The sequence below is a fragment of the Engraulis encrasicolus genome, chromosome 7 (genome assembly GCF_034702125.1).
Source record: "Engraulis encrasicolus isolate BLACKSEA-1 chromosome 7, IST_EnEncr_1.0, whole genome shotgun sequence".
Taxonomy (NCBI): domain Eukaryota; kingdom Metazoa; phylum Chordata; class Actinopteri; order Clupeiformes; family Engraulidae; genus Engraulis; species Engraulis encrasicolus.
Window position 1 is genome coordinate 2,068,522 of NC_085863.1, and position 22,922 is coordinate 2,091,443.

The window sequence follows — 22,922 nt, forward strand, 5'->3', positions numbered from 1 at the left end:
TTGGCTTTGGGGTTTAGCTTTGGCCCTTGTTTGGTGGTGGGTTCTGCCGTGTGGCTTGTTGTACATTTGATTCGACTTATTTGTATAAAACCCTCGTGCATTTAGAACTGACCAACTTGTGGACTAGTGGCACCACCCTCCGACCATTGCTCCGGCGTAGAGCTCTATTTCATAGGCCTATGCTGATTGCTGTATAGAATCATGAATCAACAACGAAATGCAATCCAAATAGAAATTTATTTTTCAAGCTGCAACATTTAATGAGGTTATTATTTCCATGTCAACATGGTTGACAGGTTTGTTTTGGCACATCCCAACATCAAATACAGGATGTAGGCCTAATGGACAGAAACAACAGATCACATGCATGACAGACAGCTGTAGACACATACACATATACACAGTGAACAGTGGTCAAGTCACATATGAAATTGCTTAAGTGCTTATTGAAGTGGAATGGTTACTGTATGTGCATACAAAATATCACATTATAGGCATGTCATAATTCAGAGCAGGTTCAAATGTCAGACCAGTCAGGCCAGTGGCTATGTGCTGTCTCTAAACCAGGATGTTCAGGTTCTCAAGATTCCATGAGGGGAGTAAAACGTTGATGTGCTGGATGGAAGGGATCAGCTATGATCTATGACACCATCGTGTCAGTAATACGTAGGATGTAGGTAGTTGGCTAAGGAAATTTGGCTGTTAAAAAAAAAATCCTGCCTATTCCTAGTGTAACCGGCAGCCTGTTGGCTGCTCGTGGCCACCGTAGTTGCCCCTCTGGTTGACACACCCCCTAGGTAGCAGGTTTGTTGCTTTCCAGTAATTAGCAGTTCATTCATAAAAAGGGCGCTAGCCCGCAGGTTAGACACAAGCCCTGCTGTCACACCGCTGCCCCGGCCCTCGCTGCTTTAATTTAGAAGCGCTCTGCTTCTGCAGTCACTAAACGCTTTCGGGTAGGAAACTACTAAAGGTTTAGTCTTGAGGTTGCTTTCTGAGGGCATGCAGGTTCAGGGTTGTCATTCTGCTTGGTCCCCGCTGCAATCATTGGAGGTATGTTTTTACATTTGTACCCTTGCAATAGTGTGAATCTGTTGTTTATCTGTAGCCAAAACTCATAAGAGTTGTTTTACAAACAGGGTAGCCTCCGCAGCGCAGCCAAACGCTTCCATGTAGGCTACGGAAGGTTTGGCCCAGAGGACCTGAGAGCACTGCCATTGAGGTTTTAAACGTGCAAGGTAACTTGACACTTAATGTTTTTATATCAACCTATGTTGACTGTTATATGAAGGCAACAAGTAACTGTTTCAACTGTCCGACTTGCTTCTGACTAGTGCCCTACTAATTGTTGAACTGTGTGTGTCATGTAAGTAGGCATCCACTATGATGGCTAGAGATGCCAGATGTCGTTGTGTGTGCCAGCCTGAATCACACGAAGGTAAATTACAATGTATATCTTGAATGTGTGTAGTTTCATAGTTGCATCCTAGTGATTTTAACTCTCTGAGCATTGTGAAAACCTGTAAACATGCAGCTAATTGTGATTTTTGTTCAGCAGGGCAACACCACTGCTGCTTTGCCTAGCATGATTTTATGTCTGTTTATGAAACCAGTTATTGCCCTATTTCTTTTTGTTTGTTGTTTTTCATTATGTTTGCTGCTGCTGCTGCACAGCTTCACCACCCTGTTGGCCTGTACCTAAATTTGACCTCTTGTAGCCTAGGTCTCATTCAGCCTTTTTGATCTTTCTATACACTGGGCAGTTTCACTAGGCACATGTCCCTAAATTTGTAGTGGTAAATGAGCACCATAGTGTTTGCTGTGCAGTGTCGGTGCTTTGTGTGTGAATAACTAACTAGTGTGTCTGAATACTCACAAGGATATAACCCCTTTTGAAGCTGCCCTAGTGTACTGTATACTAGGCCTACGTTAACTTGGGTGGCAGCCTTTGCTTAACCCCTTGTGTGCCATACCCAGGTCATGTAGCAGCAGCATATCTTTTGTTTTTGTTATGTTTGTTTATGTTTCAATAAATATTGACCTTTTGATGTAACTGGAACCCCCCGTCTCTGCCTATTTCACTCACTTACCTGTGTGCGGGAAACCCTCCTGTGCCTAACCTGGTCTAAGAACCATTGTTAAACAAGCATATCTGGTGGTGAAAGGCCACCAGTGGCGTAGTCGTTAAAAACACACACTTTGCCAGGACCCTTTAAGACCCCCGGTTACAAAGTGGCAGTAGTCGGCAAGACGGGTGAACAGAGACGTGGGTTTCAGTTGTTTTTGTTTTTCATTTCTTTTTAGAGGGCAATGGCTTGGTAGTTTTTTATTCTAAGGCAAAGCAGCAGTAGGCACGTCGTTGGACCCTGAGAACCAGCTGGACCGCCACTGGAGCCGCTGGCCACAGCCCCTTAATCTCGAACTCGTTCCCCAGCAACGAGGACTGATGAACTGGAGCAGTCCAGTGTGTGCAGCCCCTGCTTTCCTTGATGTTTTTGTGTTGAGGCCTAGTCGTTGGGCTGATTGCAGTTCGTCGCAGGGTGGGCTGATCAGTTCATTGCGGTGTGGGAATGGACGGCGAAGATTGTCGGGAGTGGTTGCAGCTAACGGGTATGGAGGCACAGCAACAGGTGCAGCTCAAGGTACTATCAGACTGTGAACTTGCTGCAGCGGTCTCGACCAAGGCCGCAGAGACTTCAGAGGTGGACTGTGCCTGGAACCCGGACATTTGGCCTAGCGCGGTAGCCAGCAGGTTGGCACTCGGGCCCACCCCCTTCTCTGCAGCCCCTCCTCTCCTACTTGGCAAGGTCCAAGGGATGCGCCTACCCAACTGGGTTTGATGCCTTCCGCCATTGTTTTTATGTTGTGTATTTGTGTATATATTGTATGCTGGTTTTGATTTTATCTCTCTGTACAGTGTGACTGATGACCTGAATGTGTGAATGCTCACTGCTTGAGGATGCGTGTGCGCACCTGCCTGTGTGTGCATGCATGCCTCAGTGAGTGTGTGTGCTAATGTGATTGTGTGTGTTTGTGTGTGTGTGTGCGAGGTCATATGTGCAGTGTGCCTGCCAGAGCACTGAAAGTTGGACTAGGGCGTGATATCGGCGGGGCGCCAATACAAAAGGTGGGGTAAAATGTAATCGGCAGCCTGTTGGCTGCTCGTGGCCACCGTAGTTGCCCCTCTGGTTGACACACCCCCTAGGTAGCAGGTTTGTTGCTTTCCAGTAATTAGCAGTTCATTCATAAAAAGGGCGCTAGCCCGCAGGTTAGACACAAGCCCTGCTGTCACACCGCTGCCCCGGCCCTCGCTGCTTTAATTTAGAAGCGCTCTGCTTCTGCAGTCACTAAACGCTTTCGGGTAGGAAACTACTAAAGGTTTAGTCATGAGGTTGCTTTCTGAGGGCATGCAGGTTCAGGGTTGTCATTCTGCTTGGTCCCCGCTGCAATCATTGGAGGTATGTTTTTACATTTGTACCCTTGCAATAGTGTGAATCTACGGTATTGTTTATCTGTAGCCAAAACTCATAAGAGTTGTTTTACAAACAGGGTAGCCTCCGCAGCGCAGCCAAACGCTTCCATGTAGGCTACGGAAGGTTTGGCCCAGAGGACCTGAGAGCACTGCCATTCAGGTTGTAAACGTGCAAGGTAACTTGACACTTAATGTTTTTATATCAACCTGTGTTGACTGTTATATGAAGGCAACAAGTAACTGTTTCAACTGTCTGACTTGCTTCTGGCTAGTGCCCTACTAATTGTTGAACTGTGTGTGTCATGTTAGTAGGCATCCACTATGATGGCTAGAGAGGCCAGATGTCGTTGTGTGTGCCAGCCTGAATCACACTAAGGTAAATTACAATGTATATCTTGAATGTGTGTAGTTTCATAGTTGCATCCTAGTGATTTTAACACTCTGCGATCATTGTGAAAACCTGTAAACATGCAGCTAATTGTGATTTTGTTCAGCAGGGCAACACCACTGCTGCTTTGCCTAGCATGATTTTATGTCTGTTTATGAAACCAGTTATTGCCCTATTTCTTTTTGTTTGTTGTTTTTCATTATGTTTGCTGCTGCTGCTGCACAGCTTCACCACCCTGTTGGCCTGTACCTAAATTCGACCTATTGTAGCCTAGGCCTCATTCAGCCTTTTTGATCTTTCTATACACTGGGCAGTTTCACTTGGCACATGTCCTTAAATTTGTAGTGGTAAATGAGCACCATAGTGTTTGCTGTGCAGTGTCGGTGCTTTGTGTGTGAATAACTAACTAGTATGTCTGAATACTCACGAGGATATAACCCCTTTTGAAGCTGCCCTAGTGTACTGTATAGTAGGCCTATGTTAACTTGGGTGACAGCCTTTGCTTAACCCCTTGTGTGCCCTACCCAGGTCATGTAGCAGCAGCATGTCTTTGTTTTGTTATGTTTGTTTATGTTTCAATAAATATTGACCTTTTGATGTAACTGGAACCCCCCGTCTCTGCCTATTTCACTCACTTACCTGTGTGCGGGAAACCCTCCTGTGCCTAACCTGGTCTAAGAACCATTGTTAAACAAGCATATCTGGTGGTGAAAGGCCACCAGTGGCGTAGTTGTTAAAAACACACACTTTGCCAGGACCCTTTAAGACCCCCGGTTACACTTGGAATGTACTGAGTCACAGAACCACTTTCCCTCCTTCACTGTGCACAGTTGTATGGACAGATAGACATCACAGAATCAGGTGTTCATCCATTGATCATCCATTGTCATGTCTTTTTTGCAGCACTGGCTCCAGGTTGCTTGATGTGCCTACATGCTCCTCTGGATCCTCCTCGGTGTCCATAGGTATGTTGACAGCTGCATGAATATGGGGGAAACAAATTGGCATACCGTTTAGAATTTCCTAATGTTTCTGGTCTCTGTGTGAATTACAGTCTTTGGAAGTGATCAAGATTCCACGCCACCACCACAGCGATCATTATGTGTTGGAAAACAGCAGATGGCCTGGAACTTATGAAGAAATCATATGCACTGCACTCAAGTACTGTTGTGGTATGTGGGCATTTCTACTTTGCATTGCTCTCTGCCTCATAGAGGAAATATCCATAGTGCATTATAAGTTCAAAAGATTCATCACCAACAGAAGGGTTTTGCTGTGTTATTAATGAGAAAGGCACCAGTGGCTATGTATTCAGTGATGCCACAGATAACTTATTGAAAAGTGAATTACTGTACCACAGTACTATACTATCATGACTATACTATACTACACTATCATGACATTACACTGGGCCTTTAATGCAGAACTTGGTCATCACTTGCCATTCTGGTAACTGGAAATATCTAACGTTAATATCTAAGTTGTAGGGAATGTACTTGGTCAAGCCTCGTCTGTCCATCATGGTATTCAACATTGCCAGTTTTGGACTTGCCAGTTACTTGCAGTTCTTTGGCATTTCCTGATTTCAGACATCAACATTTTAACATGCATCACGTCTTTGACAATAAAAATCACAAAAAAATGTGACATGTGACATGATTGTGACAGTCACATGGCTCAGGCCTCAGTCTGTCCTGCATACAGGTGAACCCTTCACACAAAATGTCCCCTATCTACTGCTCGACATAAGATGAATCTTTCCTCATTGTGGATGTGACCGCTGGTTTTAATGCAATCTTTCCCATAAAGTAAGAATGGCTACATCTGGCCTCTTCTTTTCCATTGTGGGATTGTTGTGGTCTTCATGAAACAACTTCTGTCTTTTAAAATGTCAATTGCAGTGAGGTTTTATCCACCGTTCTGTTTTGCTACATTCCCTAATGATACCGGTTTGACCTTTTTTTGGTGTGTTAAAATAAGCCAAATTTTCCTGGGTAATATCAACCAAAACTACACGCTTTTGTTATTAACCCTTTACTCAAAGTATTATAAGACCACTGTTATTGAATGAAATGTTAATGTTGGACATTTGGGGGTTTGTTATTAACAGAGTATTGTTTTTTTTAGGAATGAAATTAAGTGCATTACCTGTTTTCCTCTGAACAGGGGTGACCTGCTGCCGGACAAGGATGAGGACAGCACCTGGAGTCAGACGTGTTCTTTGACCTTTGAAGAGAAAACAGCAACACTAATGCGGACTGTACTTTTATATTGTTACAGTAATAGTAAATTAATCACAAAGGAAAATAAAAACTTCTACTTGCTTAATGGCCTACAATATAAATACGTATGTGTCTGTTGTGCTTTAGCCTGTTTTTACCACCTCAGCGTTCATACAATAATGTACTTGTGTGATTAGTTAAGTTGGTGCATGTGTGTTTTTAAGGAGTTTCATTTGGTATAGCATTAATGTATACATACTTTGAAATGCAGGTTTTCGGCCTGAAATGATCTTCACAGACCATGTAGTCGCCTTGTTTTGCTTCTTCAGCAGTCATATTGGGTGGCAGGTCTTGGGTGTGTCAAAGCCACTTTTCACGTCTGTGTTGATAGCAGTTCCAATACACAAGTTCTCATTTTGTTTGTACATAGGACATGATGACAAAAGTTGTAAAAAAAAAAAAAAAAAAAAAAAAAAAACCACACACACACACAAGTAGGCCTAACTTATCTGAGTAACCAGTAGAGCTGTGTGTAGGCTACTTGTCTGACCATCAGCATACTCTGCATTTGGATGAAGTTTGTAGTGGGTCCTTGCTTGCAGTGTCTTTCAGTAACAACACAGTCTATCTAGGGCAGGCCCATCTCATGTACAAATTGTACAGTGCAATGCAGTAGCCTAAATAGTGTAATCAGAGATGCTTTAAGTATATAGAGATATGCCAACATAGTAGGTTGCTATGGGCACCTAACATGACCAGGTTCCTGTCTGCCTAAAGGGGCGTGTCATAATGCTCCTAGCATTGAATAGAACAGTCCTTAGGTCTGCTTAGGTCTGCCTCCCCCCTCCTTGCAATTAATCTCAAATAGTCAGTTTGAGGCGTAGCCAAGATGGCCACCGAGTGATGGGACTTATGGGAACAGACTTTGATTATACTCTAATGTGGCATGATCATGTAAAGGTGAGCTATCCCAAGCCATTTCAACATACATAAACATTACCCACTTCACATTAACAATAGTGGCTCTTCTACGCTCACCCTTGATGTGTGTGCTGCTGTTGCATTAGAGGACATGCTAAGGGTCTCTGTATGTCTAAAGGTATCCAGTAATTTTCTACATACTTAATACATGGAGAAAATACTTAACAGAAACATTCATTGTGCCATGACAAGAAACTTTATTTTAAAAGTTGTCAAAAACACAAGTAATACATTTCTGAAGGATGTTCTGATGGGAGATGAGGACACCTTTCAGGGCAAAGCCTGGTCCACACATAGCACACTACTGAGGACCTTCTCCAGCATGGATTCTCTGGTGCCTGTTGAGATTATGTTTCCGTCCAAATCCTTTTCCACATGTAGCACACTGGTATGGCCGTTCTCCAGTATGGCTTCTCTGATGGGTGATGAGGGCACCAATCTGTTTAAAGCTTTTTCCACATGTAAGGCCTTTCTCCAATGTGGGTTTTCTGGTGATAAGCCAAAGAGGCGAGTTGCGAAAAGGCTGCTCCGCATGTTCAACATTGGTATGGTTTATCTCCAGTATGGGTTCTCTGATGGGCGGTGAGGTTACCTATAGTTGTAAATCATTGAGAGTAAATAGAATGGAGGCCAAAATTCTATTTCATTGTTGAAGCCAAGTTGGAGCCAAGGTTGGACCCAAAAAGACCAAAACATGGCCAAATCCCATTCATTCCTATGAGAGACATAAAACCCTGTATCTCCCTTAAATGCCACTCCAGGGGGATAATTTTTCGCTCAACTAGTAGGTCCCCTTGCTCTCCAACTTACCAGGGTGGTGATTTTTTGTGGTGATGTTTTGTTTTAGAGAGATATTAAAAGTTAAATTGACCAATGAGCATCAGAACATGGTTTGATTGACCGTTAGAAGTCTTGTTGTTGTCCAATCAGCACCTGCGTTTGGCGTTGCTAAGGTGGAATGTAAGTTGGAATGTTCCCAAATCTGGCTTCAAAGCGTTGAATGGCAAATAGCGTTGATTTGGCGTCCATTCTATTTACTGTCAATGTTGTAAAGCCTTTCCCACATGTAGCACATGGAAATGGCCTTTCTCCAGTATGGATCCTCTGATGGGAAATGAGATTACTGTTGTTAATGAAGGCTTTTCCACATGTAGCACACTGGTAAGGCCTTTCTCCAGTATGGGTTCTCTGATGGGTTATAAGGTCACATTTCTGTTTAAAGCCTTTTCCACATGTAGTACACTGGTAAGGCCTTTCTCCAGTGTGGGTTTTCTGGTGATAAGCCAAAGAGGTGAGTTGTGAAAAGGCTGCTCCGCATGTTGAACATTGATATGGTTTATCTCCAGTATGGATTCTCTGATGGATGGTGAGAGCACTTATAGTTGTAAAGCCTTTCCCACATATAGCACACTGGTATGGCCTTTCTCCAGTATGGATCCTCTGATGGGAAATGAGGCTGCCTTTCTCTGTAAAGCCTTTTCCACACGTAACACACTGGTATGGCCGTTCTCCAGTATGGATTCTCTGATGCATGATGAGATGGCCTCTCTGTGTGAATCCTTTTCCACACGTACCACACTGGTAAGGCCTTTCTCCAGTATGGATCCTCTGATGGGAAATGAGATTACTGTTGTTAATGAAGGCTTTTCCACATGTAGCACACTGGTAAGGCCTTTCTCCAGTATGGGTTCCCTGATGCTTGTTGAGATCACCCTTGTGTGTAAATCCTTTCCCACATGTGGCACATTCGAATGGGGTTCCTGGTGCATGCGTTCTCTGGTGCTGTTCTACTTCAAACTTCTTTTCAGATGTGACACACTGTTGATGGTCTGTGCCAGAAGGAGCTGTCTGGTGTTCATCTGATTATATAAGAGGAAGACATACAAACAAAATTGTTTTAATTCCATAAACGAATTACAGACAATATCATACATTTCATATAGTATACTGAACATATTCCTCACGGGTCATAGCCTATGTACTGTTACGTTAATCTTCGTAAAAGTAAATGAATGAGGCGCACACAATGCTTTTGTAATATGATATTTATTAAAGGCAAAAAAGGTAAAAGGTGATATTTAAAATGCTATATGACACAAGACTTGTGCATATTCTTTTAGTGGATCTAACTTTTGTTACTGAGAATATACACACCAAGCAATATACTGTTCAAAAGTGACGCACACACCAGAGCAAACACACACACACACACACACACACACCAAAGCAGGCACACACACACACACACCAGAACACACACACACACACACACACACACACACACACACACACACACACACACACACACACACACACACACACACACACACACACACACACACACACACCAGAGCAGAGGCACACACATACCAACCTTATTGCTTTCCAATTATACAGCGTGCCATTTAAAGAATGTTAAAAAATGTTATTGATTTTTGGGGGGGATTTATTAGTAATATGAACTTACCTATTAGGGCCATGTCTCCATTGCATTCCATTAGAGAAGACTCTGTTTCTCTTTTCACGTCCATGGCTTCTTCTTTCATGTACGATGTGCCAGTTTCATTCTCTTCCTCCTTTGTTCTGTACAAATACTCGGGGAGGAAATCATAAATATCTTCTTCTTTTTCTTCTTTAATCACCTTCACAGGTATTGCCTGTTGTGATGGAGTTGATGGCTGAGTTGTAGAAGTTCTCTCATCACCACAACATTTCGTGACATGAGGCTTCTCCCCTCCTTCAAGTTCATGGGATAAACATGGTTCTTCTTTGCAGATTGGTGTAGTACCTCTACAAGTGCCACTATATTTGGTGTCTGTAGACAAATGCTCTGGTAAAAAGGCATAGATGTCCTCTTCCTTCATGGCATCCATGTTCAGTGCGAGTTGCGATGAGGCGCCTCTGAAGATTCTCATTCATCCAGGTTCTGATAGTAAAAGGATCAGTTGTAGTTGTAGCCAGGAGAACTACTGTTTGCAGCTTCAGGACGATTCCTCTTTTTAGCCGAGTCCTCTGCAGTTCTGACCTGATGGTAATGATTCCTCTGTTCAGTCAAGTCTTCTGCAGTTGTAACCTGATGTTAGGGAGCCAGGAGATTTATCCTTGGGTCACTAGTAGAGGTGGAACTGTAGACCACGCCCCTCATTAGGTGACAAAAGGTATGCCCATCAAAGTTTAAATGGAAGAGCTGTAGACCACTCCCGTCGTTAGGTGACTAACGGGTCTCACCCATTAAGGTGCAAATGGGAGTCGTTGAGGTTTCAGGATCCAGAGAGTGATAACAGTTCTCATTTACACTCCACCAAGGAGTACATTCATCCATTTGACTTCAGGGGCTTTTGGCCCTGATTAATTGGCCAGAGATTTAAAATGCTGGGACTACATTGGGGAAGACGCATAGTGCGTTACAATATGCAACCTTGCCTCCTCCACTTGTGTTTGTCTCCTCGTACCAGGAAGTAATATGTCATGATGACATCACTGACAACAGCATTATATTTCAATATCTTGCAAAAGCTCAGTTGTAAAATCTTTTTCTCATTTGTAATTGGTATGGTGAATGAAAAACAGTCCCTCAAAAGTTGTTGTGGCTAGGCTTACAGCTGGGAAACTTTATCGTTTTCTCCACGGAGGAGGGGCCAGGAGGCGGGACGAGGAGACAAGCACAAGTGGAGGAGGCAAGGTTGCATATTGTAAGACACTCACATTGAGAGAAGGAGGCAAGATGATGAAGAGAGCATGCCTGAGAGCAGCTCCAGTAGCCGGGCGGAACCGGGCCGAGACGGGCGTAAGGATCGATGCAAGGAGCCAGGTGGCTCGTCTGATGTGGCGAGACGGCATTGTGCCTGATGTGGTGAGATGGCATTGTGCCTGATGTGGTGAGATGGCATTGTGCCTGATGTAGGACTGGGTATCGTTTAGTTTTTTTCGATACGGTGCCAATTTCGATACTTTGGTTTCGATACCGGTGCTTTTCGATACGGTTTTTCGATACCTGTTGTTTTGAAGTTATTTCCAGTAGCCGGGCGGAACCGGGCCGAGACGGGCGTAAGGAACGATGCAAGGAGACAGGTGGCTCGTCTGATGTGGTGAGACGGCATTGTACCAAAAATACTGAATCAAACATATCGCAAACCACGCCCACTCAATGCAAAAGCGTGTGCTCAAGTTGGGTCTCCTAAGGGGGCGTTGTCCCTTACTTCTTCTTCTCTTTTTGAGGTGTTTGCGCAAGACGTGCGCTACCGCCATCTACAGCGCTAAGGGGACTTCATTGATTCTCAACCTCAGGACTCCGAAGGTCTCCTAACCGAAGGTCTCCTAAAGGGGCGTTCACCCGACATAAAGTGGATACCGGAAAGGAAACAAAATGACGCTTCTTGGTTACATCAGAGAGTGTTTATGGGTAGTACGAGAGAGGAATCTCGTGACTTTTTCCGGGTGGTACTGTCCACTAAGTGGCGCCATCCAGACAGTGCAGAGGAGCGCCAAGGAGCGCAGAGGCTGTTGAAATGAATGGGGTCCCATGGAGCTCAACCACGATGCTACCATTGCTTTGGGAGAGAATTGGTATCATCGTTTCAATTTATTTTTCCAAAAGGCAGGATAGATTATCCTTTCAAACAGCACTTAGTTTGAATGTTTAAACTCGCTGGATCTTTGTAAAATACGACTTTATTGTCAATATGACGTCACAAGTGGCTTCACACACTGCGTTTGGATTGGTCGGCCGGCTGCATTGCTGTGATCACGACGGCCGTAAAGCAATTTTGTTAGCAAGATGCTAGCGGAGCCTGACTCATAAATGCCAAAGCTGTAGGAAATCAGAAGGACATAACTCCCAGGTTATTGTAAATTTCATTGAAATCCACATTGTTTTCTCAGAACTTACAGTAATATTGTCAAGTTTCAGCCGACAGCGAGCACAATTGTCAGTTATTAGCGCCAGCCTTATGACCTCTGCTGTCTCGACAGCGCTCCCTAGGTGAACTGCAGGCACGGGTTGGAGGGAGAGATTGAACACTGTATGTAAACCCACTGTGGTTACATCCACTTTCTTTGATTGTACCTTATAGGCCATGAGCCGCAGGGGTCGACCGGTGCCATCTGGGGGTGTCGGGGTGCTAGCAATGTTTTTTGGCAAGGTATATCCCCCCGCTAGTAGAAAAAGCATGATAGCAGTCATGGGGTGGTAGCGAAATCACTTTTTTCAGCTCTTGAAGTTACTACCCCCCTATAATAAATACTGTGTTTTAATACCGGCTGTGTATGTAGATATGGCTTATGTTGGGGGTATTGCCAATATTCTATACCATCGTGCTTGTTATCACTGGAAAGGGGAGCCTTTCTTTCTTTCAGGCTTTCATTTAAGCCCATTAATGAATCTGTCTGACATACACAGAAGCCACAGCACGCCATTAAACCAGAAATAGCTCCCATTTTCACACAAATTGTGCCTAAACTGTGCACTTTCGTTTACATCTGTGACATGAAAGAACACCAAGGACACCAAAGTTAAAAACCTCAATACTCAGGGCACTCTGCCGATTCAGAAAATGTATAATATGCCCACGCTATCATTTACTATATGTTTGTGAGAGCCTTAAATGTCACTTGTGCAACCAGCAAAAATGTCTTCAAAATAGGACCCAAGACAATGGCCTAATACAATTCCCGGTATCACTTTACTTAAACAAACTTTGTTTATACTGTAGTTATGTAAATGTACATTACATTCACAAGTTGTTAAAGTATTCAATTATTGTAGTGCAGTGTTTCTCAAAGTGGGGCGGAAGCCTCCCATAGGGGGGCGCGGAGGTATTGGAGGGGGGTGCGCGTGAAGTCAGAAGGTTTTTCTTTTTTAATACTTTTCTGCTTTGCCATTAAGTCAACACATTCCCTTTACAATCACAATATATTCATTAATTTATTCACTAATATTTAGAGAACATCATAGGCCATACTGTACGTGTATATCAGGCTCTAATAAACTTTACGGCGGCCTATTTATTTGTATTTTCGTAACCATTTTGCTCGAGGGGGGCGCAGACAGACACCCTTCCTCTGAAGGGGGGAATGGCACGAAAAGTTTGAGAAACACTGTTGTAGTGTATGTGAAGAAATACAATCTAAACGGTAGGCCCTGGAATGATAGGGCATTGGGTAACACTTTACTTAAACCACTCAGATATGGTATCTCATTAACAGAATTTAGATAAATGTTCATTTACAACATTTTATACAGGCTATTTCATAAACAAATAGACTGAGACCCTATACAAGGGGTTGCAAGCCAATAAAGTAACATGTTGCAAAGGGAATATGTTTAATGAAAGAATAGTTTAACGTAGATTTATATTATTTCTTCGTCAGTACTCTTCATCTTCCATGTCACCCCCTTCATCTGAACTGTCTATGGTTGCCTGGTTTCCGCACACTCTCAGTTTGCACATGTCTGTGCACCTGAGGCCATTTACCAGACAAACACAATGATGGCTAGAGCATGTTGTAGTGCAGTTGCACGAAAGAAGGTCCAGGACAGCTTGGGGTATTGTCAATATTCTATACAATAGCGCTTGGTATTACTGGAAAGGGGACCTTTCATTCTTTCATTTAAGTCCATTGCTGAATGTTTCTGACACACACAGAGGTCACAGCACTTCATTAAACCAGACATAGGTCACATTTTCTCACAAATGTTGGCTAAACTGTTTGATTTCGTTTATCTCTGTGGCATGAAAGAACGCCAAGGACACAAAATTAGACAACCTCAATACTCGGTGGAATCTGTTGATTCAGGAAATGTATAATATGCCCATATCATTATTTTGTATATGTTTGTGAGGGCCTAAAATTTGACTTGTGTAACCACCAATAGTCTTCAAAATAGTAGCCAATATAGCAGGTCATTAGCTGGAAATATCAGGCCTTTTTTCCTGCCAATGTTTGTGCTGACATTCACAGAGGTCATTAAACCAGTAATTTCTCGGCCCTATCGTGGCCTAATGGTAGGACACTGGTCTACTACGCGGCTGACCCGGGTTCGATTCTCAACCGTGCCCTTTGCCGACCCTCCCCCATCTCTCCCTCCCAACTCGCTTCCTGTTACCTCCTTCACTGTCCTGTCTCATATAAACAAAAAATAAAGGCTTAAATAAATACTTAAATGATCACTCCTGCCAATTTCAGTATGCTGTTGTATTGCTCACATTACCCTTGACTTGTCAGTACCTGGAGATGCTGCATGCTGCTATTCTGGGGGCTATAATGGGGGCAGATGTTGTTTACATTTTAAAAAATCTTAACATGGGCCTACTCCAAATATTTTCCCAAAAGGTAACACCTGGCCCCATTACAATGACCAGGATCTTGGAAAAGGCTGAAGAAGGAAAAAATCTCAGGTACTGAGTGACAAGGGTAGTGTGAGCATTACATGCATGTTGAAATTGGCTGGCGTTATCCTTTAAACCAGTAATTTCTCACAAATTCCACCTCAACTGTATGATTTATGTTGTCGCTATACCATGGGAAAACATCAGGGTCACAAAACCGAATGATTTTATAAATCTAGGCATGCTGTTGATTCAGAAAATGTATAATGTACCAGAGGCGATTCCTCCTTGAGTACAAGGGAGGCGCCGCCTCCTGTCCAAAATCACGGAGAATAGTATGTAAACTAATGCTTTACACGACTTAATAACATTGCTATTTCAGACCCAGCTCCATAGAAAATGCATGTGCTCAACTTAGAGATGAAACCAATCTGTAATACGATCCCGAGGCTCGCACGAGTTTTTTTCCGCTCAAGACAACGCAAGCGAGTCGAGTCTCAATGGACTTCAATGGCATGTGGGATTGTATGCTTTTTCAATGGAAAAATGCTTAACGGTCATTGGCTATTGCCGTGAAATTTTTTTGATTTTGAGACTGAGCCTCACTGGGAGTGAATGGAGAAGAGAGAGGAGGGGGGAGGGACCGGAGACTGGAGCTCCGACTTGTGATTGGGTGAACCCCGTGTCAGTAGGCTACAGTAGTTGATTTCATTTCGAAATGCGGATATGTTATTAATTTGACTGAGAAGTTTCGTCGTGGTAACCAGTGGGGAAGCTATTCATTGCGGTGTACTCCAGTTTTGTGTACATATTCTTGTAAACCTAGTGTTGCGAATAAAGTCTTAATAGTGGCACGTCCTTATCCTTTTTAATCTCCCAATTCAAAAGTTGAAGTTGCCTATACTTTTCGTTAGGGCTAGCTTGCAAGAAAGCTAGAGAGCTATGCAAAATGCCAAGCATTGTGGATTAAATTCTGGCGAATTCCAGTCGTCCTTATGAGGAGAAAATGAATATCAAGGAGCAGAGCAGAGCACTGCCTAATATTGACTTGGTGAAAAAGGTAGGGAAGAACAACCGTTTCTTTTGAGCTTTCGTGGTGTGGTGTCTGACCAACTGGTTAACTGCCAAGTCCCGTGAGTGGCGAGTCCTTGTTTCCTACTGTGTTGGCAATGTCTGGTAGGCTAAATAATTAAAGATTTGGCGACCTCTAGTGGTAAGTTAAGCCGTGCACCCAGTAATGAACAAAGACAACGAAGGCAAACTCAATCACATCATTATGTGGCGGAGGTAGGCCTAATGATAATAATAATAATAATAATAATAAAAAAATTTAAAAAATGTCCCTATGAATAGGCTACAAGGGGGATAATTATTAATGATTAACAAATTTGTTTCAACAAGAGTCCTTTAGTGTGTGAGGCCATATGTGGCTCAGGACCAATGTAGTGTCAAAATTGAGCCCCCCTAGCCCCCCCCCCCCCCCTTTTTTTGCGTTCTGGACATATTGTAATTGAACAGCCTCCCCTGTTTCACAGACTACCAGCCGCCACTGTAATGTACCCATACAATATTTGCAGGAGCCTTTAAAAGGCCGTAATGATCCTCAAGGCCCTAATGACCTATTTTCTGACCAATTCTGTACTATCTCCTTACAGACATGCATACAAATGTTGGATAAAAAGAAAAATGAATGAATATATGTATGTATACATAGTGTATATACATACAGTATGAATGTATGTGCATAAAAATGTGTAAATCCGCTTTGAAATGTTGTCAGTAAATGATCAAATTGCACATACAGCACTGCTTAATAATAGGCCTATTGTCCTGCCAGACATTTCACAGATAAATGACCAAAAGCTTATGGAAAGAAATTGAAAAATATTGCCCAAAATTCAATATGGTAGCCCTTCCCCAAATGATTATTTCAAAGGCTAAATTTTTGCCATACAAAAAAGGTTCCCAAAATGGATGACTTTCATGCGTTTTTCTCAATACTGTGGGGCAATAATATACTACATAGTAGATTACATTTTTCAGCACTTTTCTGTTATATTCTCTTACAGATATTTTACCAAAGGTTGACTAAACAAACAGAAAATAAGTTTGATTTCACTTCCTTGAAGCAGAGAATGGTCCTCCTACAATGGTCAAATGGCACATAGACAGTCAACATAAGCCTGCAATATTCATTGATGAGTACGGTTCCCTTTTTTTTAGCACAATTATTTCCTATTGCCTAATGGACAAATGTATTCATTCATTCATTCATTCATTCATTCATTCATTCATTCATTCATTCATTCATTCATTCTTTCTTTCTTTCTTTCTTTCTTTCTTTCTTTCTTTCTTTCTTTCTTTCTTTCTTTCTTTCTTTCTTTCTTTCTTTCTTTTGATTAGGACAATACACACTAATCAATACATCAGTTAAAAAAACATCAATATAAATATGTTGGTATTTGCATAGTTGCCAAATGTCATCCGTAGTCCTAAGGCAGGTACCCATAATAAAAAAACAATACTGCATTACAGAAGACATGACATTTTACCACAAACACCAAATATATACAGAGTAAAACAATGTTCATACTACTAATTAATAGGAGCAGGTCTGGTTTGAAGATGCTGATGTTGTCACATAGCCTGGCCGCACCAAACCCCTAGGGGCGTCTAGATTTCTAGGCTAGTTGTCACACAGTCCGATATGAGCATGGCTGAACAATAGAAGTCAAGTCAAGTCAAGTCAATTTATTTATAAAGCACTTTAAAATACAACAGAGGTAGCTGTCCAAAGTGCTGGACAGCTAGAAGGTGAATTTCGATTTTGCCACCTTGACATATCCTAAAGAAAGTGGTCAAAAATTGCTCAACTAAATATACACAACACTGCTGAAACTAGGGCATCTCAAATTCCCTCCAACATTTAATATGGTAGACGTTTCTGAAACTATTCCAAATATTTTCAAACATTTATCCACCCTTACCCCCACCTGCTCTACATTATCTCACCCCCACTCCCCTCCCTCACCCTACAGTGTCTTCCCCAACCCCCCTCACTTATCTCCCCAACCCCCCTCACTTTCCTTTAAGCCGCCCCCCCCACTCACCTACCCCCACTACCCTTGCCCCCCCCACTCCACAGTGCCCCCCTCACCTACCCCCACTACCCCCCTTGCCCCCCCCCACACTCCAAAGTGCCCCCCCCAATCACCTCCCCCCACTCAACAGTGCCCTCCATTCACTTACCTCCACTACCCTGGCCTTGCCCCCAACCAACAGTGCCCCCCCCCCCTCAATTACCCCCACTCACCTCACCCCTACGTCTCTCCCTTGCAGCCACCCCCCAACTCTACATCTACATAAAGTGCTTCTCCATGCCCCAGCTCATCTCTTTTATTTCCTTACGTCTTATGTCTCCTTACATTTCCTCACGTCTATAAAGAGATAGAATTGGACTTAAAATATGTCATATTAATGATCATTATGGCCTTTTGTAAGGCTCTCACAATACATTGTATGGGTATATCATACATTGTCTTAATTAGCAGAGTGCCTTGAGTATTGAAATGGTTGGGGTTTGTGTCCTTGATGTTTTCCCATGGTTTACAGTACGTAGAGACTAAAGAAAGCCAGTTTAGGCTGTGACCTCTGAGTATGTCAGTCAGATTTAGTAATGATCTTAAATGAAGGCCTAATGCCAAGCAGTGATGCCAAGCAGAAACTTTGGAAGGAAAAAGGCCCAATATTTCCAACAGATGACCTGCATGTATTGGCTATTATTTTGAAGACTTTTGCTGGTTGCACAAGTCAAATTTAACGCTCTCACAAACGCATACAAAATAATTGTATGGGCATATTATACATTTTCTGAATCAGCAGACTCCAAAGAGTATTGAGGTTGTCCAATTTTGTGTCCTTGGTGTTCTTTCACGCCACAGAGATAAACGAAAGCAGACAGTTTAGCCAAGAGTTGTTGGAAAATGTGAGCTATGTCTGATTTAATGAAGTGCTGTGACCTCTGTGTATGTCAGACAGATTCACCAATGGGCTTAAATGAAAGCCTAAAAGGTCTCCTTTCCAGTAATACCAGGTACCATGGTATAGAATATTGGCAATACCCCAAAAATGAGCCTAAACAAGACATGCATCCGAATTCAAAAATGGAATTAAATAGAGGGGGGGTAGTCACTTCAAGAGCCGAAAAAAGGGGTTTCGCTACCACCCCGTGACTGCTATCAGGCTTTTTCTTGTAGTGGGGGGATATACCTTACCAAAGAAAAAATGTTAGCATCCCCCCCCCCCCAGATGGCACCGATGGCCAAAATTTGGGGCTGTGGCTCAAGGCCTATTATGGATGGCGCCTGATCAGAGCACCAGTGCTCTCGTCTGATGTGGTGAGATGGCATTGTGCCTGATGTGGCGAGATGGCATTGTGCCTGATGTGGTGAGATGGCATTGTGCCTGATGTGGTGAGATGGCATTGTGCCTGATGTGCCTGATGTGGTGAGATGGCATTGTGCCTGATGTGGTGAGATGGCATTGTGCCTGATGTGGTGAGATGGCATTGTGCCTGATGGATGGCGCGTGATCAGAGCACCAGTGGTCCTGCCCTTTGGAAGCCAAGAGAGGTTGGAGACCTTCACCCATAGAGGCAGTCGGCTGGTATGCTAAACCTATGCAAATGAGCAGGCGGGGCACTCGGAGGGTCACTCTCAGCCTCAAAATGAATGGCAGTGAATGAGAAGCCAGCGCACTGGAGGGTAAACTCTACTTTTTTAGACTTGTAATCGTCGGGAGCACTTTCATTCAAAATCCACTGCCTGCGTGGTGAATCCAGGGAAACGACTATTAAGTGGCAGGACCATATATATGTCCGAACGACCATGAGCAGTTATAGAATCCACAGTCCCCCCACCAAATCTCAGTCTAATAGCTTAGTCTTGGTGGGAGGACTGTGGATTCTACATCTGTTTGTTGTCGTTCAGACATAGCTATGGTTCTACCACTGCCACTGCTTTGTTGACGTCACGATATGCTTCGATTTGGTCACAGTTCGCGACTTGAACATTCCGCTGCAACAGGTGTTCCAATGCATTTCAGTAAAGCTGGGCTTACAATGTGCGACTTTTGCCCCGATTTTGCCCCGATTTTGCACTCGCACGACTTTTTGAGAGTTGGGCCGATTTCTTGCTCAATCGCAGATCAATCCTGAGTCTTGCATCGTGCAGTGTACATGGGGTAACGACAAGCGATTCCGCCTCACGATCGTGCAATCGCAGGGTCGCAAGAAAATCAAAACGGTTTGAAATTCTGGTCGTGGCTCGTGCGTAAATCGCACAGTTAAAGCAGTGGTACGACCCGATTTGACACTTCAGATGCACAAAGGAATAGGGCCGTGCGATTCGCTGTTGAGTGCCACCTCATCTCCACCTCAGGTGCGCATTTTCCCCCCTCTGCAGACCGGGGAAACATGCCTGTCGCGTCGTAAGGTGGAAGCATTTCGCTCGCATCCGACTGTCGGCTCGTGTAGTGTGAGGACGTGAGTCGTGAGTTGTGAACTTTTAAACAGTGAAATTCCATCGTGCAGTGTGAGCAGAAGCTTAAGACCCACGAGTGAAAATATCGCACAGTGTATGCCCGGCTTTAGTAAGATACGAAACATCCCATCTCCCACTCTTGAGGAATGCACCAATATTCTTAAGATGGTTAATCTGCAACCCCACCTTTAACACTAGAACTACCACGGAGGGGTCAATTGACCTTTTTACCTTAAAGCCCCACAAGAGGGTCATTTGACCCTTTGGACCCCCTGCGGACACTCCTTTTGTTGTGGAAATGTGGCTGTTAGCAGCTCAAAGCTGTCACTGGAGACACAGAGTGTGTGTGTGTGTGTGTGTGTGTGTGTGTGTGTGTGTGTGTGTGTGTGTGTGTGTGTGTGTGTGTGTGTGTGTGTGTGTGTGTGTGTGTGTGTGTGTGTGTGGATCATTTCTAATGCCTGTTGAGTGCTGTATCTCTGCATCTTCGTTCCTTGGAGAGGAGCTTCTTTCACCACAAAATTCTTGAGGGAAGTGAAGCAGTAGTCCACATGCACTGGTATTTATCCATCTAACAATTGCCAGGTTGCATTCACATGAGTCGTTATGGTCACATGGCATGGGAGATTCACACGTTACAGTTTTTCTCGATTGGTTTGGCTAATTTCTCGAAACTGAGATGACATTCTCAAAACAACACCGACAAATCCCCAAACCAACTTGCAATTTCCCAAAACAGAATGGCATTTTTCATTGCTTTCATCAGATATCAAATGCTTTGTACATGTCTCAAATGTTTAGTACATCTCTGCAGATGGATATGTACAAATACTCTTCAGTTGACACATTCAGCATACATTTAGCACATTTTCCAAATAAATTGACCTTGCTTATCTAAACGGCAGCATTATTTCATTGTGTAAGTCATCATATGCAAAGTGGTCTACGCAATTCCCAAAACAGTCAAGGACATCATATTTTAAGAATTTCATTACATAGTAAATTCATGACAGTGTTCAACAGGTCAGATGGTATTGTAACTTTACTAGTTAGTAGAAAATATTTTTACAACCGTGTATACTACAGTTTCCTCTGTTATTTGGCTAATTTCATGACATTTTTTCAAACAACATTCTGTTTTGAACAATTGCTAGTTGCTTTGGCATTTGTCCATGTTATTTTGAGAATGTTATCTCTGTTTTGAGAAATAGGCCAAACCCCTGATAAACCTGTGATGTATGGGCATTACTTTCTGTATATTAATTTACAGTAAAGAAAGTTACTGATTAATATCCTCGGTAAATTATCTGTGTTGTCAAACTTCAATGGTTTCACTCACTTTTTCATTTTTATACATAGTCGAAATCTGTTAGCTTAACGTAGATAAAACACCTAACCATTTTGACTGGCAGTGCTTACACAATGGCAAAGGGACTATGTTTTTTGGGGGTACTGATGATATACGTATGTGGGGAAGAAATTTAATTTTGACACATGGGTAAACTGTTTTTGGGGTGATATGAGCGAGTGATGAGGATCCATGTAGTTATGCTGAACCATCCAGTTTATTTTGACAGAAGGACTAAATGAATGCAAATGAGCCAAAGCAATTGAGAAGGATCTATGCCATTTTGATGGTACTGACTATTTATATGTGAGACGGTTTAGTGCTGATGGGGTGTTTTGGGAGGTATATGACATTTTGCTAGTTATCTGAACTGTTGTGCAGAAGTGTAAGAATGTTTGGCCAAATGACCCAATGGTTATAGGAATGTCATCTCAGTTTCAAGAAATGAGCCAAACCAATCGAGAAAAACTGTAATTCAACCACTATCTGGTTGCAGTCATATGATTCGTCATGATCACATGGGACATTCACACGTTCATTGATGACTTATATGAAGAAAATGTGCTGACATGTTTTCAGGACAACCATTACACTGAGAATCAACCAATTGGGATAGATCAGCATGGTACATTCATTTGAAAATTCTACTTAATGTATGCTGATTGTGTTAACTGTAGGATACTTGTACATAGTCATTAGCAAGGATGTACTGAATGTACAAAACAGACATGTACAAAAGCATTTGAAATTTGATGAAAGCAATGATAAATGCCATTCTGTTGTGAGGAACTGCAAATTAGTTTTGGGATTTGTCCATGTTTTGAGAATGACATCTCAGTTTCAAGAAATGAGCCAAACCAATGGAGAAAAACTGTATCACACTGTCCTCCAAACTGTGATATCTGTCTTTGCTGCTGATATCTTCATGCAAGTTGCTATTTACCTGTGGTGATTTTGGAGGCTGACAGCCCTTGGGAAGAAGCCGTCTGTCCCTGTTTGTCTTGGCTGTCAGCACTGTAAGGTGTGACCCCCTCACCCCACACACGGCCCCTAACAGCCTCATTACCATAACAAAATGAGTGATTAGTGTATTAGGTAAAAGCCGCCGGGTCAAATGACCCCTCTCTGGTACTTCTAGGTAGGCAGAAAAATCCTGGTAGTTCTAGTGTTAAGTACCCTCTGTCACCCACGATCTCTGTGGCTCAACTCCTGGAATGCAGACTGCTTCCGTTCTTTCTAGCGCCTTCTCTCCCACTCTCCTTCTCTCTCTACCCCACCCAGTACAGTTGTGGCTACCATTCCTCCAGATTAGACGCCAGTTGTGACTTCCATTGGCCTCGAATCAGGAGGAATGTTAGCCACTGCTGCCCTCCAACCGGTCACTTCTCCGTAAACACGATATTATGAGGAGAGGCAAGACACTAGAAGCCAACCACATACATTATTTTTCTGACCGTCAGCAGTTTGGACATGCTAAGGGTTGTATGACCCATGGCCTATGAATGTGCTTACTTGTTTATATCTTGTAAAGTTTTAATTTCCACAATCAACTTCCCTAACAATGAAGAAAGATACCGTAGGTGTCCTAAACAACACAGGCCCCCCTGTGACATCACCACCTTCATATAAACAACGGACGCCATTATACT

At 43.0% G+C, this 22,922-nt stretch overlaps 1 protein-coding gene across 1 annotated transcript in view; it reads right to left on the reverse strand.

Annotated features, from left to right (window-relative positions):
• LOC134452337 (zinc finger protein 418-like) overlaps positions 1-10,110 on the reverse strand; it is a 15,735-nt gene extending 5,625 nt beyond the window's left edge. The window contains exons 1-2 of the mRNA XM_063202689.1: positions 9,528-10,110; positions 8,402-8,919 (exon numbers count right to left, since the gene is read on the reverse strand). Of these exons, the coding sequence (XP_063058759.1) occupies positions 8,402-8,919; positions 9,528-9,975 (966 nt within the window). The 5' untranslated portion in view covers positions 9,976-10,110. The remainder of the gene's footprint in view (positions 1-8,401; positions 8,920-9,527) is intronic.
• Positions 10,111-22,922: the final 12,812 nt, after the last annotated feature.